General features: G+C 41.6%; 1 protein-coding gene across 4 annotated transcripts in view; it reads left to right on the top strand.

Moving 5' to 3' along the window:
• Positions 1–1,981: 1,981 nt before the first annotated feature.
• The window catches only part of actn1 (actinin, alpha 1), a 56,481-nt gene continuing 38,152 nt past the window's right edge, over positions 1,982–20,310 (top strand). For 2 of the 4 annotated variants that reach the window (XM_079573635.1, XM_079573637.1), the window contains exon 1: positions 1,982–2,393. In XM_079573635.1, the coding sequence (XP_079429761.1) occupies positions 2,295–2,393 (99 nt within the window). In that variant the 5' untranslated portion in view covers positions 1,982–2,294. The remainder of the gene's footprint in view (positions 2,394–20,310) is intronic. The other 2 variants (XM_079573636.1, XM_079573634.1) reach the window with 1 other exon arrangement.

Raw genomic sequence — 20,310 nt, 5'->3', positions numbered from 1 at the left:
TACAGTTATTAAGAGCTTTATGCTATAGTTTGGATGTCTTGGTTTGGTCTGGCATCAGTCATCTGCCTGGTTTTGACCCGGTGAAGTTCTGGTTCTGCTTTTGTTTTAACCTGTTTGAATCTTACATGGTTTAGGCCTTTGTTCTGGTTCTGACCCAGTTCAAGTACAGCTGTAAGTCTTAGTCCCCTTTCAGACCTAGCTTAGTCCCTTTTGGATGGTTTACTCTTCTCTCGCTCAGCCCGTGACATCACCTTCCTAAACATTTCGGCTTGTACTCAGAGCCATGCCCATATAAGGAGAGACTGCACTTCCCCGTTACCGCTGTTGGGGCGATCCCTCTATAGCCCAGTCATCTCTGCACTTTTGTGTGACATACTGCTCAGTTTACCTTACAAGGCTCCCGGACCTGCACCCAGGCAGCCTCCAAAATGTGTATCTGTCCCGCGCATGGACTCACCTTTCTCCCCCCATTGACAGTTATGTGCAAATGGGGTTAGGTCTAAGTGGGTTTTGGACAGAGGAGCCCATTCAAAAAGGAGCGCTCTGCTCAAGTGTGGGAATGAAGAGAGATTTACAGCACAGGAAAGTTCAACAAAGACAAGAGGGGTGTGTTTTTTTTAGATTAACATCCAGTTCTTTCATTTAAAAGTACAGTAGTTCATAAGATCTTTTAAGTCTGAGCTCAACATTTAGACACTGAGATGTTACATACCTTCTTCTGTCAACTTAACTTATGGCATATGAATCCTATAAAAACACCTATAGAAATGTAGATGCACCAGGACAGTACTTCAACCTTTACTTGGTGTGATCATACAATTTACATAACTAATATACAGTAGTTTGATAATGACCTGTATAGAAAATAAGGAAATACTATTGTGGGGCCCATGGAATATTATTGTGTAAACCATAGACTGTATGTATAGACTGGTCTGACTCCCGAACCGTGAATGGCGTAACATTTTTTTTCTGCGTCCCAAATGTGAAATAAATTAATAAATAATACAAACTGTGAATGTATGGGGTAAAAATAGGTTGTTTTTTTTTAAATTAAAGTGATAGTCTACAAGTTTAAATGTTTTACAAATTTTATAAAAATGTGCCAAATCAACCTCCTGGCCTTGCATTTTGATGTAAAGTAAGTAATAATGCGGTATATATTTTTTTGTAAAGCCCTTCCTCTTTGAATCTCAGCAACAAATCAGAGTCTAGTATCCTCCCACGTTGACCAATGAGACGAGCTTCTCCTGTGAACCAGCCTGCCAGGACCAATCAGGAGCAGAGGGGGAGGAGCTTGTCCTTTGCTGTCGTCATTTTGCAAACTAAGAAGGGCGGAGGAATATGATTGTGTTCTTTCAAATGTCACTCTACCCCTCCTCATTTCGCAAATTTAGACAATTACTTTGATGTCATTTGACTCATCCACTGGTTCATCTTTTGCCTCCGTGTGAAAACCTTCATTCTGTGGCAATAGAATGAAGAAATATCTGAGTAGTGAACATGGATTGCACTTGTATGCCTTATATGGCAGTTTATGCAAATACCCCACATTACTTGTAGGCATTTCTCATCAAAACCATATAAAGGCAGTTATGCTTTATATGCTGTCTAGGTTTGTTTATATGCATATTACTTTGCCTGTTGTTTTCAGTTTTCATTACACAGTTGCCAGAAAAGCAGTCAACCTCACCCATTGTTGTGCCACTGTCTGCAAAAGTTGTTAGCAGTCGTTTTCAATCTGGGAGTGCCCCTCGTTCATTACGCGCAATGTTGTTATGGGCTAATTACCGCCCGGCGCTTGGAGCAGTTTGGATCAGTCAAGCCACGCACTCAACCTTGCATATAAAGCCTCCAAGGTGACAGCGCAGTCGACCAATCCGCGCAGAGGTGGGCGGCCCTCGTGTCCTGCGCCGTCCAATCAGAGCGCGTATCCAGTTATCGTTTCAATTTTGTCTGAAGCGAAGTTTTGTGCTTGTGTGGACCTGCCTCCTACTTACGCGCCTGCCTTGCCTGCCCTGCCTGCCTGCCTTAACTGCTGAGTAGCCCTGCCGGCGGTGAACTAGACAAACAGCGGAAGAAAAACGAGGCATAGTTGGAAGGGCAAACGGGGCTAGAGTGAGCGAGTTAGTGAGAGAGGGAAGCCGGGGGTGGACCTGAGCGTCTTGAATGCGCGGAGGAGAGCGTCAGTGCACATTGGCTGTACAGCTGTAACATCACCTCGCCTAGACCCGGCCGAGGACATCCAGCAAACTCTTTTACCCCCACATTCCAGCTTTTAAACACACAACACAATGGAACAATATGATGGAGAGCACGACTACATGACTCCAGAGGACGACTGGGACCGCGATCTGCTCCTGGACCCTGCGTGGGAGAAGCAGCAGAGAAAGGTAAGCCCCAAAGCCACTGTAAAGGTGCGGATGTGGCGTCCCTAAAACGGGCAATTGCGATCGCTACCAGGAAGTCCTCCGCTGTAACTTCTAAAAGCGATGGTTACGCGGCGTCTGCGAGCTCACACACCGCGTCCAGATGCTTGAAATAAGGGCACAGCCGGGATAACTCTGAGGCTATGGAAACAGGAAGTCATGTTACTACTGTGGGATAAGGCAGGGACGAAAATGTGTAAGTGGATCGGTGCGTATTTGCGCATTACCAGCCACTATCAAACTTTTCCACCGCGCGTAAAAAAAATGATCCCTCGGAGACACTTGCACACATCCTGTATGGTTTCGTGAAGCGTCCTGTTGCGGTAATTACGCGAGGCCCACCTCCCCATTATCTTTGCAGCAACGGGGCAAGACGAGGAGGAGAGACAGAGGAGGAGGAGGAGGGGGGCAGGAAGGCAATTAAAGCTGCCCACCTTTCCCGAGCAACAGATGTCATACATGCGCTTGAACGATCATATAGGCTTCTTCTTATGATGGGGGGAACGAGGATTACACCGGGCTTTACTCTGGTCCGTGAGCGTAAAGACAAAGCACGAGGAGGGGGGGGGGGGTTTGAAGTTTGTCTGTTACTAATTTGCACTGTTTAGGCGCCAAGTTGTGTGTGTGTCTTGCCGTTGCAACATGCGGGTTTTTGGCTCAGGCTGAATGTGAGTAGGTTTTAAGAGCTGTCTGGGCTGCCCTAAAGTCAGCCAGCCAGCGTCCTCCTATAGGCTACACGTTCTCATAGTAAATCTATATGGCATCCAGACAGCAGTGGAGCTCAAGCTGTGACACAGTGGTATTCAGGAGCATTTCAGCTTGATCTAGTCCTGGTGCAGGTCCCATTTAGACCCAGTTGCTTGTGTGTACATAAGCAGTCAGACTGGACCTGTTTTGACTAAAGTGCAGTCCTAATTTTGTCCTTGTATTGCTCTGTCAAAGTCATTTTTATCTTGGTTACAGCTTACCCTTCTTTAACCCTGCTTCATGCATAAACCTGCTTTAGATTGAAGTTTGTGCTGATTTTATATCTATTTTAGTTCTAATCTAGTCTAGACCGATTCCATTCCCGAGTGCTTACAGAGCCCCATTTCTCCAGTGACTTCTCTTCACCCACTTTACCTCTGTAGTTTGAAAAAAGGAGGGAAGAAAAAGTTTCAGTGGAATCTGAGTAAGCTCTGTGGTTATAGGGCAGGGCCTGTACGGGAGCGAGCGTGCCCAAAAATGGTAATAATCAGCCCCTCTCTTGTGCTGTGTGCTGCTGGCTCGGCTGGAAAAACTCTATTCCCCCCTCGCAGTTTTCAGACTTGCTCTGAAAAGCTCTAGTTTCCTGGATTATGTCATCGTCAGGCTGCTACCGGGCCCAAAAGCAAATAGCAAAGGGAAACACGCTGAAGGTATGCAGGGCTGCGGTCAGGTGTGGCTGGCATGCTTGCTCTGCTCTGGTCAGCTACTGAGGGAGAAAGTCCAGCAATTGTGGCAGCATGACCATTCACAAATATGAAGCTGATGCAGTGTGTAATTAGTTAAGTGAAAGGCCCTATACCTGATTTTTATGAACAATAAAGGAGGGAGCTTGTCATTTTGAAATAGTTGTGAACCAAACTCGCTCCTAACTTTCCGAAAACATTTAAAGCATCATATTTCTATACAGTGATGGATTTATATGTTACAATAATGTATACAACAACAACAACGAGCCAGATAAAAAGGCTTTATAAAGTGATGCACAGCTCACAAAGGTCTTTTTTCCCCTCAGAAATGTCTGTTTTTACAATATACTGAAAAATAAAACGCATCTCAAGCCACGACTACAAACATTCGGGAGTTGTGCCTTTAATTCTGTGACATATCACTGAAAGAACTACGGCCTTAGGGGATGTTAATGGTCAGTTTTGGATACAAGCATTTATATATTCTGTAAACATTTAATGGATGAAAATAATACTGAGTTTCCCAACCGGTGGCACAGGGAACCGTTGGGGTTACGCAAGCACATAGACTTGTTTCAGTCTAAAAAAGAATGTCATACTTGATGAATTATCTTTTGCAGTAGAAGTTATGGAGAGTGTTTTAGCTTTATTCTGAACACAATGTTGTTATGGGTTCTCAAACACTGATATGGATGAACCTTTAGATGTTCAATGTAGACTAAGACTGAGAAAGATGAGAAGACCACAACCACTATCCTTGCACGTGTATTTTCAATGGAATTGGATCAATCATAAGTGATAAAATGTTCAAATGTCACCCAGATCGTAGGCCCCCGACACACACACTCCCTCTGGGCACCACTTCAAGGCCTGCAGCCCGCTCCACGCCCATTACTTCTGAGCAGAGCTTTAGAGAGATCAGCAGATAAACCATGGGCTTTTATGTGGCTCCCCATTGAGAAAAACTATTAGTAACTGATCATTATACAGTTACACTAATGTTTTTGAACTAATGAAACTGTGTCTTATAGTGGGTTAAGCTGATGACTCTGACTTTTAGCTCAAAGATATTACCAAAGTCCATATGGACAATGTCTGGGGTTCATCACGTGAATTGGAAGCAAAAAGTTTTGCATTGCAAGCATTTTTGTGATACCCGATTTACAAACTAAAATTATTTCTTTATTTTACTCTTGACTTGAGCAGAAAGTGACTGAGTGGATGGACCACTGTCCAGGGGCTCAATACTGTATAATTTGACACACATTCAGTGTACAATGTTTAATGTTTCATTTAGGATGACATCAATGGATCTTTAATCCCACTTCCAGTTTTATTTGAGAGCCATTATTTTACAGAATTCAGTGTATACAGGATAAAGCTACACAGGCCACAAAAAGTGGAGGAGTTACAGGTGATCTGAAGTCATGTGTCATAATTGATTTGACTGTTTACATAAATAGAGGACTTGCCTCGTGCACGATTAGAGAAACATTATTCAAAACCTTTCAAAGTTAGTTTCCACTATTCAGTGTTTCATCTTTCAGAAAATTGTCCTCTCTCCCTTAAACCGATGCCATTATCTTTGTATTGTCCTTCATGTTTGCAATCTCAGTTCAAACATGCTCCACTTTCCAGTGTCTGATATGAAATACCATTTCCCTTTGGCAGGGCTTAGACTCGTGTTTCAGGAACTGGAGCTATGTTTCATCTGCAGGCTATGCATTTATTTGCTTTTGACTATAGTCTACCTTTAGAAAACCAACAAAACCTGCTCCAGCTTACAACTGCACCTCCTTTTACATCCTATGATTGAACAACAAGCATCTTGTATACATTTTTTTTCCTGAAAATGTCACCTTGATTAACCAATATCAATAACAAATGATTGAGTATTGAAGCTTATTGAGAACTAAAACAGGCCACAGTACTAAAATAGGCCCTAAGTACAGAACATGTCTAAACAAGAATGACCGAACAAGTTCACCATAACCTAAACTCAGCAAACGTACAAAAACTGATCGGAACAGTGCAAAATCAAGATTAAACCGTTGTTTGAGAACCATGCCGTCAGTAATAGTAATGCTGTACAATGAATCAGAGACCTGCACTGAATCCATTTGCAATGAAAAATACAGCGAAAAGGCAAGCGAGGGCAAACTGCCATTGTGTTTTGTAAGAGGTTGTTTAGTAATCTTCATAGCATGTCTGGGAGTGTATGAAATATTTGCAGTCCAGTGCAAGCCTAGACGTGACCGCTGGGTGTAGTGCCTCTGACGTCTTATCTCAGTGTCTTCACAATCCCAGGTGTTTCTGTGCTGACAATGTCTTTAATATTCAGTGGCATTTAATACTGTATAGGCTATCGATTTACAAAAACACGCTATAAAAAGTATTGTATTCGTAACTAAATTGTATTATTTGTTCTTCTACACTACTTGTGTTCTATAAAGAGAACAAGTAGCTGAGACGGAGGCAACAGGAATTTGTAGGTACATTTATAGAAAGATGTTTTGGCGTTTATTACAGGTAATGTAGAAAGCCAGTTTGTAATTTTAACATGATAGCGATGTTCAGATCCTTTATGAGTATCTTTAATAAAAAATACTATGATCATCCACAAAACATTTGGCTGTCCTTTTTCAAGTATTTAAGGTGGAGTCCAGGTGACGACTACTTCTATCCATCCATTGTCTATGTCTATATAAGGGCATGAGCGGGAGCACCTTGGACTCTTCACCTCCCACTTCCCGTGTCCCACACCCCAAAGCTCCCTCCGAGTTCCCATCCCTCCCCTGAACGCACACCCACATTCCCCTGGGACGAGTGTGCACGTCTGCTCCGAGATAAGAAGACGCAGGTTAAATATATGAGAGCAGCAGACTGGACCCCTCCCTCTAAATATCGTTTATTACAAGGAACACTTCTCATAATGTGCTATTGGTGACAATGATGGTAGTCCTCTGGTTGAAGTATTTAGCTCCCTTTAGCAAGTTTAGGGATTTCACAACACTTTTTGAACCTTTTATGTAGTAGGGTTGCACAATATAATTATTTTCAGTCATGTTGTTCCATTTTACCCTTGGTTTTTTTGACATAATTTTGCCTGCCTGGCAGAGTGTCCAGCTGCATTTGCGCTGCAGCCTTATCCTTTTGACCATGGCTTCCCAAACGTTTCAGGCCATGACTGTCAAAACAATCATACGAACTTCCTGGGATCTCCACAGTCAATGGACTTGCAAAATGTTACAAACCTGGAAACATTTTTTGTTTATTGTAGCTCATTTTGATTTTGATGACAAATAACAACAAAACAAACAATTTTGTGTTTTAGTAGTTTTATTTTAGACCTTGTAGAATTTCTTTGTAACAGATCTTTTTATTATATGTAGATCTTCGTCCTGTAATGGCAAAAATCCAGTCCATGTTTTAAGCTGCTCAGTCTAGATTTCTGGACTTATGGCTGCTTGCACGTCATGGATGCTCTCCCCCCTCTCCGCTTATCCTTGAAGAGACTGGGCACAAATCTGATCACGTCTTGTTGCAGTTTCTTTTCTCTTTGGAGAGCTGTGATGTCTTGGGTTACCTGCCAGCGCCGACAAGCCACCGTGCAAAGTTGTAGATAATATCCATCTGCTCAAAACACACTTGGATGACGCTACTTTGTAAAATATGATATGTCCTCTCTGGTTGGCTGACGTGTCTGGCATGTTGCAGCGAAGTGGAAAAAAACGTGTCCATGTTGCAACAACATTGTGTAATAAATAAACCAACAATGATGCAAGTATGAGGGGGAAGGAAGTGAAATTCTTAGGTGTCTAAAGGGGCTACGTCTTGCCTGAGTTTCTTGTAATGTTGCAAATTACATCACAACAAATAAAAACTGATTTGTGAACAGCACTTAAAGCAGAACTAAGTAACTCGTGCCCCTAGAGGCCATAAGCGCTACTGCGGGTGTCATAGCATGTTGTGTTTTTTTACTCATTAATTGTCCGTGAGAGTAAATACTACACTGACAGAGGGATACTGTAGTTTTTTTTTTTCACTCAAAATTGCCTATACTGCTAAAGTGGCGCTAGCTTTGCCCGTTAGCCTGTTAGCTTCTTCTTCGTGATTCCATTAGTGTGTATTGCGCCTCCGATCCGGTGCAGGGAAAGTTGCAAGGGTGGTTTTCCTGGCCAGAGACACCAGGTGGAGATGACCCCCCAATCATCCCATTAACGTTTGTATTGAAGAACTACGAAAAGGATTTATTGCAGTAAACAAGTTACTTGGTTCTTCTTTAACTCTTGCTTGCGTGTATTTGGCCTTATCCACTTCCAATATAACAGCAATGACATTTACCATTTTTAGCATAGCTTGGCTCATGTCTTTGTAAATCATTGTGTGAAAAGACAGGTATGTACATTTCGATATGATGAATTAAAGCAAGCATCTTGGTACTCATCGGTCAGGAATGGGACAGGAAATAACCAATCTTGCTGCAACTCCCCTCAGCCACAGACGCACTCGGAGGGACAATCTTTCACCAACGCTCTTAAAACCCAGCCACTAAATCTTTATAATAGATTAGTCTTCACAGTGACACCCATCAGCTGTGTTTTTGTAGGATCGCTGGCAAATGGAAAGGGTCACATAACGGGGAGAACTCCAAAAACACGAATACAAAGTTTCCCGTCATTGCAGCAGGTTGCACAATGCCCGACAGTGGCGCACCATACTACACAATGGTGTCAGCTATGGCCCATTGAACAAATGTCTGTCCGTCTCCACGTTTACTTCCTGTCATCACATTCCTCCCATAATGCACCTCACACAGCAGTCACAAAGCAGGGGAATCTCTCTCCCTCTCCCTCTCTCACCCATGGGCCCGACGTGTTGAACCGTGTCGCTACATAAAACATGATTGTGTGTCACCTCTTTCTGTGTAAACTCTGTGGCTTGGTCATAATGATGATGCGTGCTACAGTTAGTTAGCTCATGTCAGCAGTGCGGGGGATTAGTTCGGTCAATGGAGAAAATTCTGGTACTTTTCACCTTTTGCCTCATGGAAATTTGCTGTTTTGGATTAGCATCAAAGACACTAAAATCCTGGACTAATGAAAACTGCTGTGAGCTCTTTGAAATATTGTGCTAATAACTTTTCTACCGTTATGACGCTCTGTGTGTAGACCAACCAAGACAATGTTATTCTCAGGAAACAAAATGGGTTATCTTAACAATCCACACACGAGCTCCAAACATTTTTCCAGGAAGCGTACAAACAACCCTATAGTCCAGGGGTTCTCAAACTGTTCATACAAATCGCCACCTCAAATAGTTGACACTGCAATTGCCACTATGTCTCAACTGGGATACTGTCAGCATAACCAGGATGGCAAGCCCCGACCCCAGCTGAATTTCATATACATCATGTAAAATAATGCATATCCCCACAAATGAATATTGAATTAACATTAAATAAACCTATGAAGCTGAAATTATGACCAAAACAACAGTTTTTTTTTACTGATTCAGATGTTTCTATACTTCACAGAAGACAGTGGGTTTGTGACCCACTGAAAATAGTTCTGTGACCCACTTTTAGGGCCCGGCCCACCAGTTGAGAACCACTGGCCTTGATGAAGATGACATCAGGACTATACCTGGTCTCAAAATGGTATAGTTTGGACTAAACAACAACAAAAAGAACACAAAAGCTAATTCAAGCATAAATAAAATTATTCACATCGATAAAGTCTAAAGTTGCAGATGACCCCGAGCACCTCCTGTAGAAGCCCAAGTATCAAATACTGCTGGTCTGTAATGCGTTGTATAGATATTTTGTGACTGAGATACTACCTTTTGATTTATAATATACATCTACAGTATATGAGCTACTTTGTTTCTGCACAGTTACAATTTCTCAGCTTGATCATATCACATCTGTTGGTCCATTATTGCGCATTTCTTTGCAACATTAACAAATGGTTTATTTCCTTTTGTGAGATTGTTCTCTCTCTCTGGGTTGAAAGTGTATTATTTGTCGAAGTTGGCTGCTTTTGCCTGAACACTATGGGGACACGGTGTTGCAATCCTGACAGTTGCCTGTGTGCGATGCGTTCTGTGCAGAGGTGGAGGTGTCTGTGCTGCTTATTGAACAGGCTGTGAATGCCGCGGCTTTCATGTGGTTCTGGGGCAGCGGAAGTCAAACGAACCCACCTTTTCCTCTTTCCCCTTTGTGCATAAAACAAGAGTGATGAGGTGTGACAGCCGTGGATCGGGTGACACATGAGTGAAACCAACAGGAGAAAGAACAATGCTCCTTGTTGGGTCTCTGTGTCAATGACTATTGTTAAACGCGGTTGATCCGGTTAAAGATACAAAGAATGTTACCCCATTTGTATTGGGAGTCGTCTTGCCAATATCTGCATGTAAACAATTGAGATGCAGAGGCAGATACCATTAAACCATTCTTTCCGACTTGCTTTTCAAGTCAAAGCAGTGATGGCAATTATCATTAGGTATATCTCAGAGCTTGATCTTGTTCCTTGGCTTTACTCATCAGAATTTTTCAAAGCGTGATACTGTTCATGGCACAAGAAACAAATTCCCAGGCTTGTATGCGGCACGTAACTATTTAAAGCTATCAAAATGCGTGTGCGGTTATCACAGACAGCGAAACAATCATGAGGCTCTCATCACTCTGACCTTCATAAGTCATATTCGAGCTGGTGGGAAAATGGACTATGTTTATTATTCATATTTGAATCAGTGGTGACATTTGTGGCTTTCAGATGATTCGTTTATTGTAGTCTAGAGGTCAAAGGCTGTTGAATCAAGCTTGAGAAGGGGATCAGATAATGGCTATTTGACTTTGAATTAGCACGATTTGTGGAGGGAGGAAAAATTATTAAGTATTGAAAAGTATTGCGTTTATATTGTAATGTTAAAGTGCATATGACACAAAAGATTTTTTGCTAAAACACAGTTAACACGATTATATGCAGGATTGTGCTAAAGATTGTACCCAACTGTCTTTAGTTTGACCATTATTGTGATGTTTATAGTTTCACTTCCTGTTTGGACACTGACAGGAAGTGACATAGAAGAAGGTAAACAATTTTAAACCGTTGCCGTGCCATACATGTTGCGTCAATGGGAAATGAATGAGCTGCTATGGAATGTTACCTTCTTCTGTGTCACTTCCTGTCTGTCGCTTTAACATTTTAATAAAAATAACTTTTCTGCCCAATATTTCTTCATTGAAATTGCTAAAAATTGATAATTAGCATTAAAACCTGCCACATGCACTTTAAGCTCAGTCCATATTGTAAACATTTGTGAGAACATGAAGACAGGAATGCAAAACCAATAGAAGTATCAAACACAATTCAAAGCCTGTTTTAAGGAGGTCTAAACCTACAGGGTTAGCAAGTTTTTAGATTTGGATATTCTGTGCAGCTGTACTTTGAATACATTTTATTGCTTTGGCTTTGCTGGATTGTAAAAGGTTGGGTGTAAAGTGAAGGACTGCCACGACTTGAAATTCTTTTTGTTTTTGTACGTTTTCAGTCCAATAAGCCTGCCTCCATGTTCACCTCATGTCACTGACTCATAGATATTCTCAAATATTTGGTTGTTTGGACTCTAATCTTCTATGATGAAATGCGGGTGACATTCACTGTAGATTTGAACATCGGATGGACGTTGTTGGGCGCATTAGTCACGCCGTTAACAGTTTTATAACCTATAGTATTATTAGGTTTAGTTGAAGTTGTTGCAGCAGTTAACCTTTAAATGGCTGTTTTACTACCTGAGCAGGAGAAAAGGCAGTACTCTAACGGGATAATTAGATATTTAAACTTTAAACAGGCTCGGTGATGTCAGACTCATAAAACATGCAAAATGAGCAACCCAGAACTTTCCTGAAGTGTTACCAGCTTTTACAAACGACCATCAGCGACTTGTTGAACTCAGCAGTGCAGAGTCATTGTTCATTTTCTGAATTTTAGTTCCTATAAATATTAGATGTCTGTTTGAATAGATCTAACACTGAAAGTAAGATTTTGTTGAGTCATAAAGGTAAAGCTCTTCATTCTTTTTTATATCCTTGTGTTTTTCCTGATATCACTTCATAGGCGATATCAAAGCACTCTTGTCTCCGCAAAAAACTTGATATAAACTCTATCTGGAATAATTTCATCCATATTAGTACATGTTAGGACCTGGTAACCCCCGGTCTGCAGCATGCGGCGTTTCAGAATCCGCTTGTTTGGAAAGTCAAATGTGCCCAATTACCTCTCTCTTATCAGAGCGGCTCTGAAATGCCGAGGCCTCTATGCAAATTCCTCTGGTGCTTATTTTCTCAGGCCACGGCTCTGTATTTAGATGGAGCAAACAGGAATCAGGCCTGGGCTCTCTTGTTATAGGTCATTTAAACAGGCTGAAGGCCGCAGATTGTGAAACAGATCGGACCGTCCCATTGGCTCTGCTGCCTTTTTATCAGTGACTTCTTCAACTGTGATAAAGAGTAGACAAACATTGTGAAGAACCAAAGAAGTTCACATTTTTTGCAAGTTTGTTGCTAATACTAGATATAACTAATGATCTTCTACCCCTATTCACATTACAGGCACTATACCTCTTTTTTTTTCTGCCAGTGGGACAAAATTTGTTGCGTCCTCCTTTAGCATATTGTTAACTCAGACATTTGTGGGAAAAACGCTGTGCATCTAATTATAAAGCGTTTGTATCAATGTCATGAACTTGCAGGTTAGTTCTCTTGCATTTCTGTGACAGTGACCCTGAAAAGTGACCCTGAAAAGTTGTGAAACCTGCCAATAATAAGTTTGGACAACAACTAACATTTTTGTTTAATGGCTTCCTCTTTCTTTCTTTCTTATTTTAATAAATCAGGTATAGGGTCTTTAACTTTGGTTGACAACAGTATATTTGTCTATACATTTAGGCTATGTTTGCCTTCAATAAAAGGTTTCGTCTCCAGGAGTTCTTCTTCACCATGGGATTTGGGGTCAAGGTGCATTTCCTGTTCTGTAGGGGCCAAAAAAAAAAGAAAAAAATCAAAAACAGCTTCTCAGTGTTGGACCCTGTCTGGACGTCGTACTCAAGCTATGTATTTACGGTCACATGTCTCCAATAGGCTTTCGAGGCCGATCCGTCTACAAGCTGGAATTCTCTTCTTTTCCCTGCTAATGCTATTAATCAAACCACATGGGTCTTTCAGTACATGCGCCGCGGCCTTTGAAGCCAGTAGTCAGCGTAGCGTGTTAGCCTGTACTCAATAGCAGCTGCAGTGCGTAAAAAAAAAAAAAAGCCAAAGTGAAAGCAGGCTTGTGGAAACAGATACACAGGTAAAAGGCAGTGAAGAGTAGTGCGGGTGGAGCTGAAGTTACCTGGAGAAGGGGGAGGGGGGGGTCCATAGAAACAGTATGGGACAGGGGTGTCCTTTGTCATTGTCAATAATTGATCAGTTACGATATTAGATGACTTGCTATGTGTTGACTGAGGGTGTTCCCCGAAAGCGGCTTGTGTGACTGGTTTATTGTTATTTTAAGTGTGCCGAGATGAGTAGAATTTGAACACAGAACTTTTGTGTGATTATGCGTATAAAGAATTTGCAGGCAATTCTGGCTTCAGTCCAAAAAAAAGAAAGATGTCTGAATCTACATACTTTTCTGCCGTTGAAAAAGAGACTCACTTAACAAAACTAAAATCCTGTGCGAACCATGTGAAAAAACTCCTGGTATGTTTTTCTTTTTATTATGAGTCAACAATGTTATAGCATGGTTAAAACCTCGGGATTTTTGCATGATATGTTCCCTTCAGCTCTTACAAAAAATATTTTTCCCTCAGACCGCTGCTGGCATCTCATTACACACACAGTATTTTTAAAAATTGCCCCAAAATAACACAGTTAAAATATTCCATTCATTACAGTGCGATGCCGACAGTGGCCTTTGAATCTTCTTGACCCCTTCACCTCTCCTCTCTCCGGGCCAAAAGTTATTGATAATGTTCGGCAGCACATTTTGTTTCACCCTACAAAAGTTTAAATAGCGAAATAAAGCAGTTTGAGGAGAAGTTATAAAGAAACTCTGAATACTTTTGGCACATTGCATAAAGTTAAGTGCACAGTTTCTGCCATTTTTTCTCCAGGCTAAAAACGCTAACCAAGTTTTACTTCAGCCTGAATCTATCCGAGTTACATAACTATAGAGAAATTCAATAGAAAAAAGAGTCCGGTCATTAATCACAGTGGAGGTGTAACAAATATATCATTGTCTCGCTCTTCTGTATTGTTTTACGTGGTTATCTCCATCTTTGCGTCATCATGTTGAAACAGCCCTCGCCTATTATCAGGAAGCCAGTTTTCTGCGCTCACAGGGAGGTGCTGCTTTGTTATTTGCCCAGAGCCCCATAAAGAGGCACCGTAGGATGTTTCTGACGCTTTATTTACACTGGGAGCAATTAGCAGTAATTCAGGTGGAGGTGCGCGGTAGTCAGAGCTGTAGGTGGTCCGTTGCTGTTGCTGTGGGAGGAATGCTAACTCTATCCAATTATTTTGTGTTTTAGGTTCTCAGGGTACTAGACATACAATAAAGCAAGGGGTGCGTGCTTTTCTCCCATCAATCCCCCCCAAAAAATGCATGTTGCAGCGCATTAAAGGGATATTTCAGGATTTTTGACACAGGGCCTAATTTCCTAGTTATCCAGAGGGTTGCTTATTTCTGGAGAGTCCTCATATTTGAAGAGTTTAGTGGCGCTAGGCTAGTGCTAGGCTAGTGCATGTCTATGGTAACTAGTAGCCTGCATTGGAAACAGTCCAAAGCAGACCCAAGCACAGTGCACCTGAGGCAAATCACTTATAACACCAGACTACCGATATAAATGTCTGTGTCGACTGAAACATTTTTGAAAAATAACCATTTTTCATTTAAAATAACTTATGTTTGAGCAGCATCAGCTTCCTGGTTGTAAGCTACGCAGCGGCGGAGTGATCTGCAAGGTTACCGGATCTACAGTAGTTTGCTTACCTGTGGCCGGCATTACTACACGAGGAATTCATAAAGGAGCTTTTTACAAATCAGATATGGCAACGTTTGGAGGACTACCCGATGATTTAGTAGAGGTTTTTAATGCTACTAGTTACCATAGACATGCACTAGCCTAGCACTAGCCTAGCACCACTAAACTCTTCAAATATAAGGACTGCATGAATTAAAAAAAAAAGGAATATCTCCAGAAATCAACAACACTCTGGATAACTAGGAAATGAGGCCCCATGTCAAAAATCCTGAAATATCCCTTTAATGTCACAAATTTCTAATTTCTAGATTTTTTCGACTTTGCTACAACATCTGGCACAATATGTTTCTCACTTTGACCGTTATTACGTAATTTCTGTGTACTTATGCTTAACAGGCACAAGCTGAGAAATGCACCGATACTGTAATATAATCCAAGCATTGGCAGGCCCAAAATGACTGTGTTTGCCTTTCCGCTCAACCGAAGCCCTGATATCTTTAGTAACTCGAGATGAAGGTCGCTGAAGTCCTTGCGGAGTGGACAGTGATGATGTGGGGTTATAAATCTCCATCAGTCCGTATTATGGGAGTCCTTGGACAGAGACAGGACCAGGGGCGATGAGTCCCGCTGCCCTCCCGAGCCCGTCTAAAGTGGGACAAGTATCGAACGGCTCGGTTTCAATCAGCGGCTGCTATTGATCCACTCATCCGGAGTCCACTGGTGCTGTTGGAGGGAGAGAGGGCCGTGATATTTGCATTACAACTGGAAATAGGCTTAGTAATGCTTGCCTGTCCTTACAGTGGTTCCTGAGTATACTGGTTGTAGTAGTTGTGAATGAAATAGTTCTGCGTTTGATTAGTTGTAGCGGTAGTATTCATGGTATTCGCTCGTGACATGTTGTATTTGTTGTATATTAAGTTTTCCTGTGAAAATCTTCTGACATAACACTCCTTTTCTTTTGTTTGCGCCGGGCGTCTGTTCGTGGTGTTTCTCTGTGGATCTCATTACACACACTGTAACAGACACCGCCCTCATGTGACCACACCTTTAATAATCCACTCACCACCAGAGCCCTGTTTTCTACAGCACCGTGTAATCATGTCTACTACTACTGTGTCTAGCATGTTTATATACTACTGTTTACTGGTTTTACGAGTCTATTCTTGTCATTTACTAATACAATCTAATACACTATTCTATACAACATGCTACTGGTGATGTTAGTTCACTACTGTAAGCAGCTTATACCTGTACACAACTTCTTTTTATAGTCTGATACTTTTGCCTAGTCTTTTATACCGTCTACCATCTGTCCCTCTCTTTGCACAGGAATAGCCTTTTTCCACTATCCCCCCTATATACAAGGTTTTCCAAAGTTGTAAGGTGACTTGTAAATATAATATCCATGCTTTGCATAAAATGTGCAACAATGGGAGTGTTTTTGGTTGGAATATTGTGTGACCTAATACAAATTATTCCAAGTCAGACCCTCCACACCCCACCCCTTTCTGAGGTTGCTCCCTCTGCTGTATACTACCTTCTGTGTACTGTCTGCTGCTGCCGGTCAGACCAGTGCAGGCGTTGTAGTGAGAGGAGACAGGGCCCTATCCTTTTGTCTGCCTCAGCATTACTCACAGTGGCTCTGTGGTGCATTCATTCATTACCGGCAGAGAGAAACTGGACTAAAGCCACGCTTTCCACGACACACATTTACAGCACATACAACTGTCTACAGCTTTTCTCCACAAAAAACTAATTAGGTGATGAAATAGCATTATGAAGTGTTTTCTGTAGTGATAGTTGCTGTATCTAAACATTGTCTTTTGCTATTACTGCTGCATGGTATTTGATAGTCAGTTGGAGTTTTATGAACTGAAAATTTCTCATAATATTGTTTCCCCTTTTGACTGGAACTTCACCTTCCCCTTTCAGCCATTGTAAAAGTAACCTCTCTGTCTCTGCTCCCCTCCCACACAGCTGCACCTCAACCAGTCCAACCGAGTTCAAACCACAAAACACAATGACTAACTTTAACAGAATCTAGTGAGTAGTATTTTGATAGACATTATTACAAATGTCTACACACTTTGCAGTTCATGCTCTGAAATGCAAGATTGCATGAGATTCTGTAATGCTCCTGTCCAAAATCATGCAGCCCTGTCTAACGCATCATGGCCATTGTGCACCTTTGATACGTTTGATTTTAGTTTCTGTTCTCACCTTATCGGTATCATTTCAGCTCCTGTGATTTCCTGTTAGCTGCAAACGTTGACCTCAGTGTGAAACTAATGCTTCAGCTTTACAGTAATTCGTTTCTTAAAGTTTACTAAAGGCCAATTATTTTCAGCCCCCTTCTTTTCTGTAACAGGGATGTAAAACCGCAAGTATAAGCATGACTTTCCTTGCAGCGTTTTAGCTGTATCACATGAGACGTGAGAATTTTATGATGCAATTAAGATGCTTGAGTTGTGATCTATAGGTGACTAATTCTGCCTGTCATCTTTTCCCCCTTAAAGAATCTAGAATATTTCCGAGAAGCGCATTGCAACGACTCTCAATGACTACTCTTAAACACATCTTCAAGTATGTGCACTGCATCTCAGTGTAGTCTAGCAAAAATAACTGCAGTAGACACTAAGGTAGAAGCCCTTCCTTCCCAGACAGGTATAAACAATTATAAAACAAAGCAACAGTTGGGGGCCATTATAAATAACTGATTTAATAACTACAAAATAAATTAGTAAACTAGTTCAGTTTCAAAAGGAAGCTGGATCTTATTATTTTCTCCATCAAGTACTATTTTCAATTCTACCAGCCATTGCCCAAAAGTTAACAACATTTAAAGTCAAGAACCATTTCAACAGTGGCTCTACGGTTAGAACATTTCTCTCCCATCTTGCCACCATGTATGAATGTGATATGTGTTTGATAGATGGTTGGAGGGTTTTTTGTAGGTTATACCAGTGTGGAGAGTCTTTGAGTGACCTAAACAGCTCTATGTAAATGTTGATGCATTATTAGTATTAAGAGTCACAATCACACTGTCCTTTGAAATAGGATGTAGGGCTGCAACTAACGATTATTTTGATAATCGATTAATCTAGCGAATATTTTTACGATTAATCGATTAACCGCTTAGCTGTGGATGGTGTATGAAAATTTTATTTTTTCATTTTTTTTAATCACATAATGCTATAGTGGCATCACTTGAGGACATGCTGATGGAGTAAACTTAAAGTGAGTGTTTTTGCAGGCTCTTAGTGCCAATTCTGCTTTATGACTGGATGAGACACAGACAGATATTTATGAAATTTTCAATGTACAAAACACTAAAGACCCTAACTTGTAAAACAAAGTAGGTTTCCATAAAAAAAAAAAAAAATGTAATGTCATTTTTGCTCTTTTTAAGTCTGTGTGTACTAGAAAACGATTAATCGATTAGTAAAATAGTTGACAACTATTTCAATAATCGATTAGTTGGCGATTAATCGATTAGTTGTTTCAGCCCTAATAGGATGGCCATTAAACGGCTGGCAGGTCCAGCCTCTATAAACACCACATTATCTTTGCATATTAGTGCAGTATTTATGAGATAAGTTGTGTGTCATCATGACTTCCTATAATTACCAGTACAGTTTATATAATGCATGTGGCGATAATGCTTTCATGCCTGCTGTACATCCATGCAGTGAAAAAGAGCCTTTGTGTGAGCACAGTTTGGCTCCGCCCACCTCAGCAGTTCTGTGGTCATGTGACAGTCAGCCGTCAGCAAGAAATACGCTGCCCGGGCACAAAGCAGAGCCCAAACACACTTCTCACCCCTACTGTACACTATAAAACCTCACAAATCCATTCTGTTTAACTAGTATTTGGCGTCAGAATGTCTAAAAATGATACACGCCTGAACAGACATCGAGGCCATTGTAGAATAAACCCGATAAAACCCAGGAGGCCAGGACCAGGACTTACTCATCCATCACACTTTTGACCCAAAGCGCTTATTATTTTCCGAGATAGTTGTACAGTGTGTATAGACTAAAAGCTGAGTCATGTTTTCTTACTGGACATTCTGTTTACACTGGTCAGAGAGAGAGAGAGAGAAAGGGTGAGTCAGGCGCTGCAATCACAAGTTTCTTCTGACCAGGCTCATAGTAACTCATTATGTGCAGCCACCCTCCAAATGTGGGTTAGACACACAGTCCAGCGGCCAATTCCAGTTATTTTTTCACCATTATTTGCGACAACCTGTATGGTGCTTTTACAATGTGTCTCACACAACTGTATGCAATGAATTTGTGTTCAATCTTTTGCTGCCCCACATTTGGATCCTAGTTAGTTAGTATTGATAATAGAGTATAAGGTCAAGCGGCAAAACTGATGCGATTTGAGTTGTCGATTTACTGCTTTTAAGAACCACTAGGTGTAAATGAGAGCTGTAAGAATCTCAACTTTAGGATTCAAACCTAAACCAGCTAATCCAGGGCTAAACTAGGACTAACCCAAAGGATGCCAGGCATAAAGTTATCTCTTAAGGAAACTAATACCACAAATACAGAAAGGTGTAATTGTATCACTTTGCAAGGAGCTTATTGGATTGATTCCAGAAAAAAATAAGCTGTACTTGTCACAAATAAAAGGTAGAGAAGAGAGAGGGGCCTGAGTAGCACCTGAAGCACCCCACCGTGTACCACCAGTGAAACCCGCACCACCGCTTTGAGAAACACCGACCACAGAAAGTCCCCATCCTGCACTCATCGTTCTCTATATTTAACCCACTGCCATGAGCTCAGTCTATAGCTTCACATTTAGCCACAAATTACTGTGAACACTCCAGTCTTTGTGTGGGGGACCCTCTGTCTGACCCAGTGAAGCATCTCGGGCCGTGTTCGGTAACTGGGTGCACAGCGCGGCGCCTCTGATGCCTGCGCCCCATCAGAATAACATGCCGAGGGATTTGCATTCGATTTGAAAGCCATGAGCTCATCCCTGTCTGTGTGACACAACGCTGAGACTCATCACTGACACGAGTAAACAATGGTCACATTTGAATACGATTTTATCCAAACACACTTCGTCCAATTGTGCAAAAATGTATATAAACCGCTACATAGAAGTGTGTATTAGTATTAGTCCTTGCTCTCCCCTCACAGATGTTGTTTCTGCGGTAGCCGTCTGTTGCGTGGGGCAGTGTATTTCACAGGTTTCCGATCCCTGTATTTCTTTTCCTTTTTTGCGTGTCTTAGAGGATTTCTGCTGCGTTTTTTCGTGGATATGTGGCTGGTCGTCTCTGCTGAGGCCGATCTGTTTGTTTGTGGTGGTGTGTGGTTTCTGTGGTAACGGCCCAGTGTTGTGGAGATGCGCGCGCTCTTTCACTGTTCAGTCTCTGTCAAATGGACCGGACTGAAGGAAGAGATATGACC

Source organism: Gobius niger (genome assembly GCF_951799975.1).
Source record: "Gobius niger genome assembly, chromosome: 16".
NCBI lineage: Eukaryota > Metazoa > Chordata > Actinopteri > Gobiiformes > Gobiidae > Gobius > Gobius niger.
Note: the sequence above shows the minus strand (reverse complement) of the source record. Positions and strands in the feature narration are given on the sequence as shown.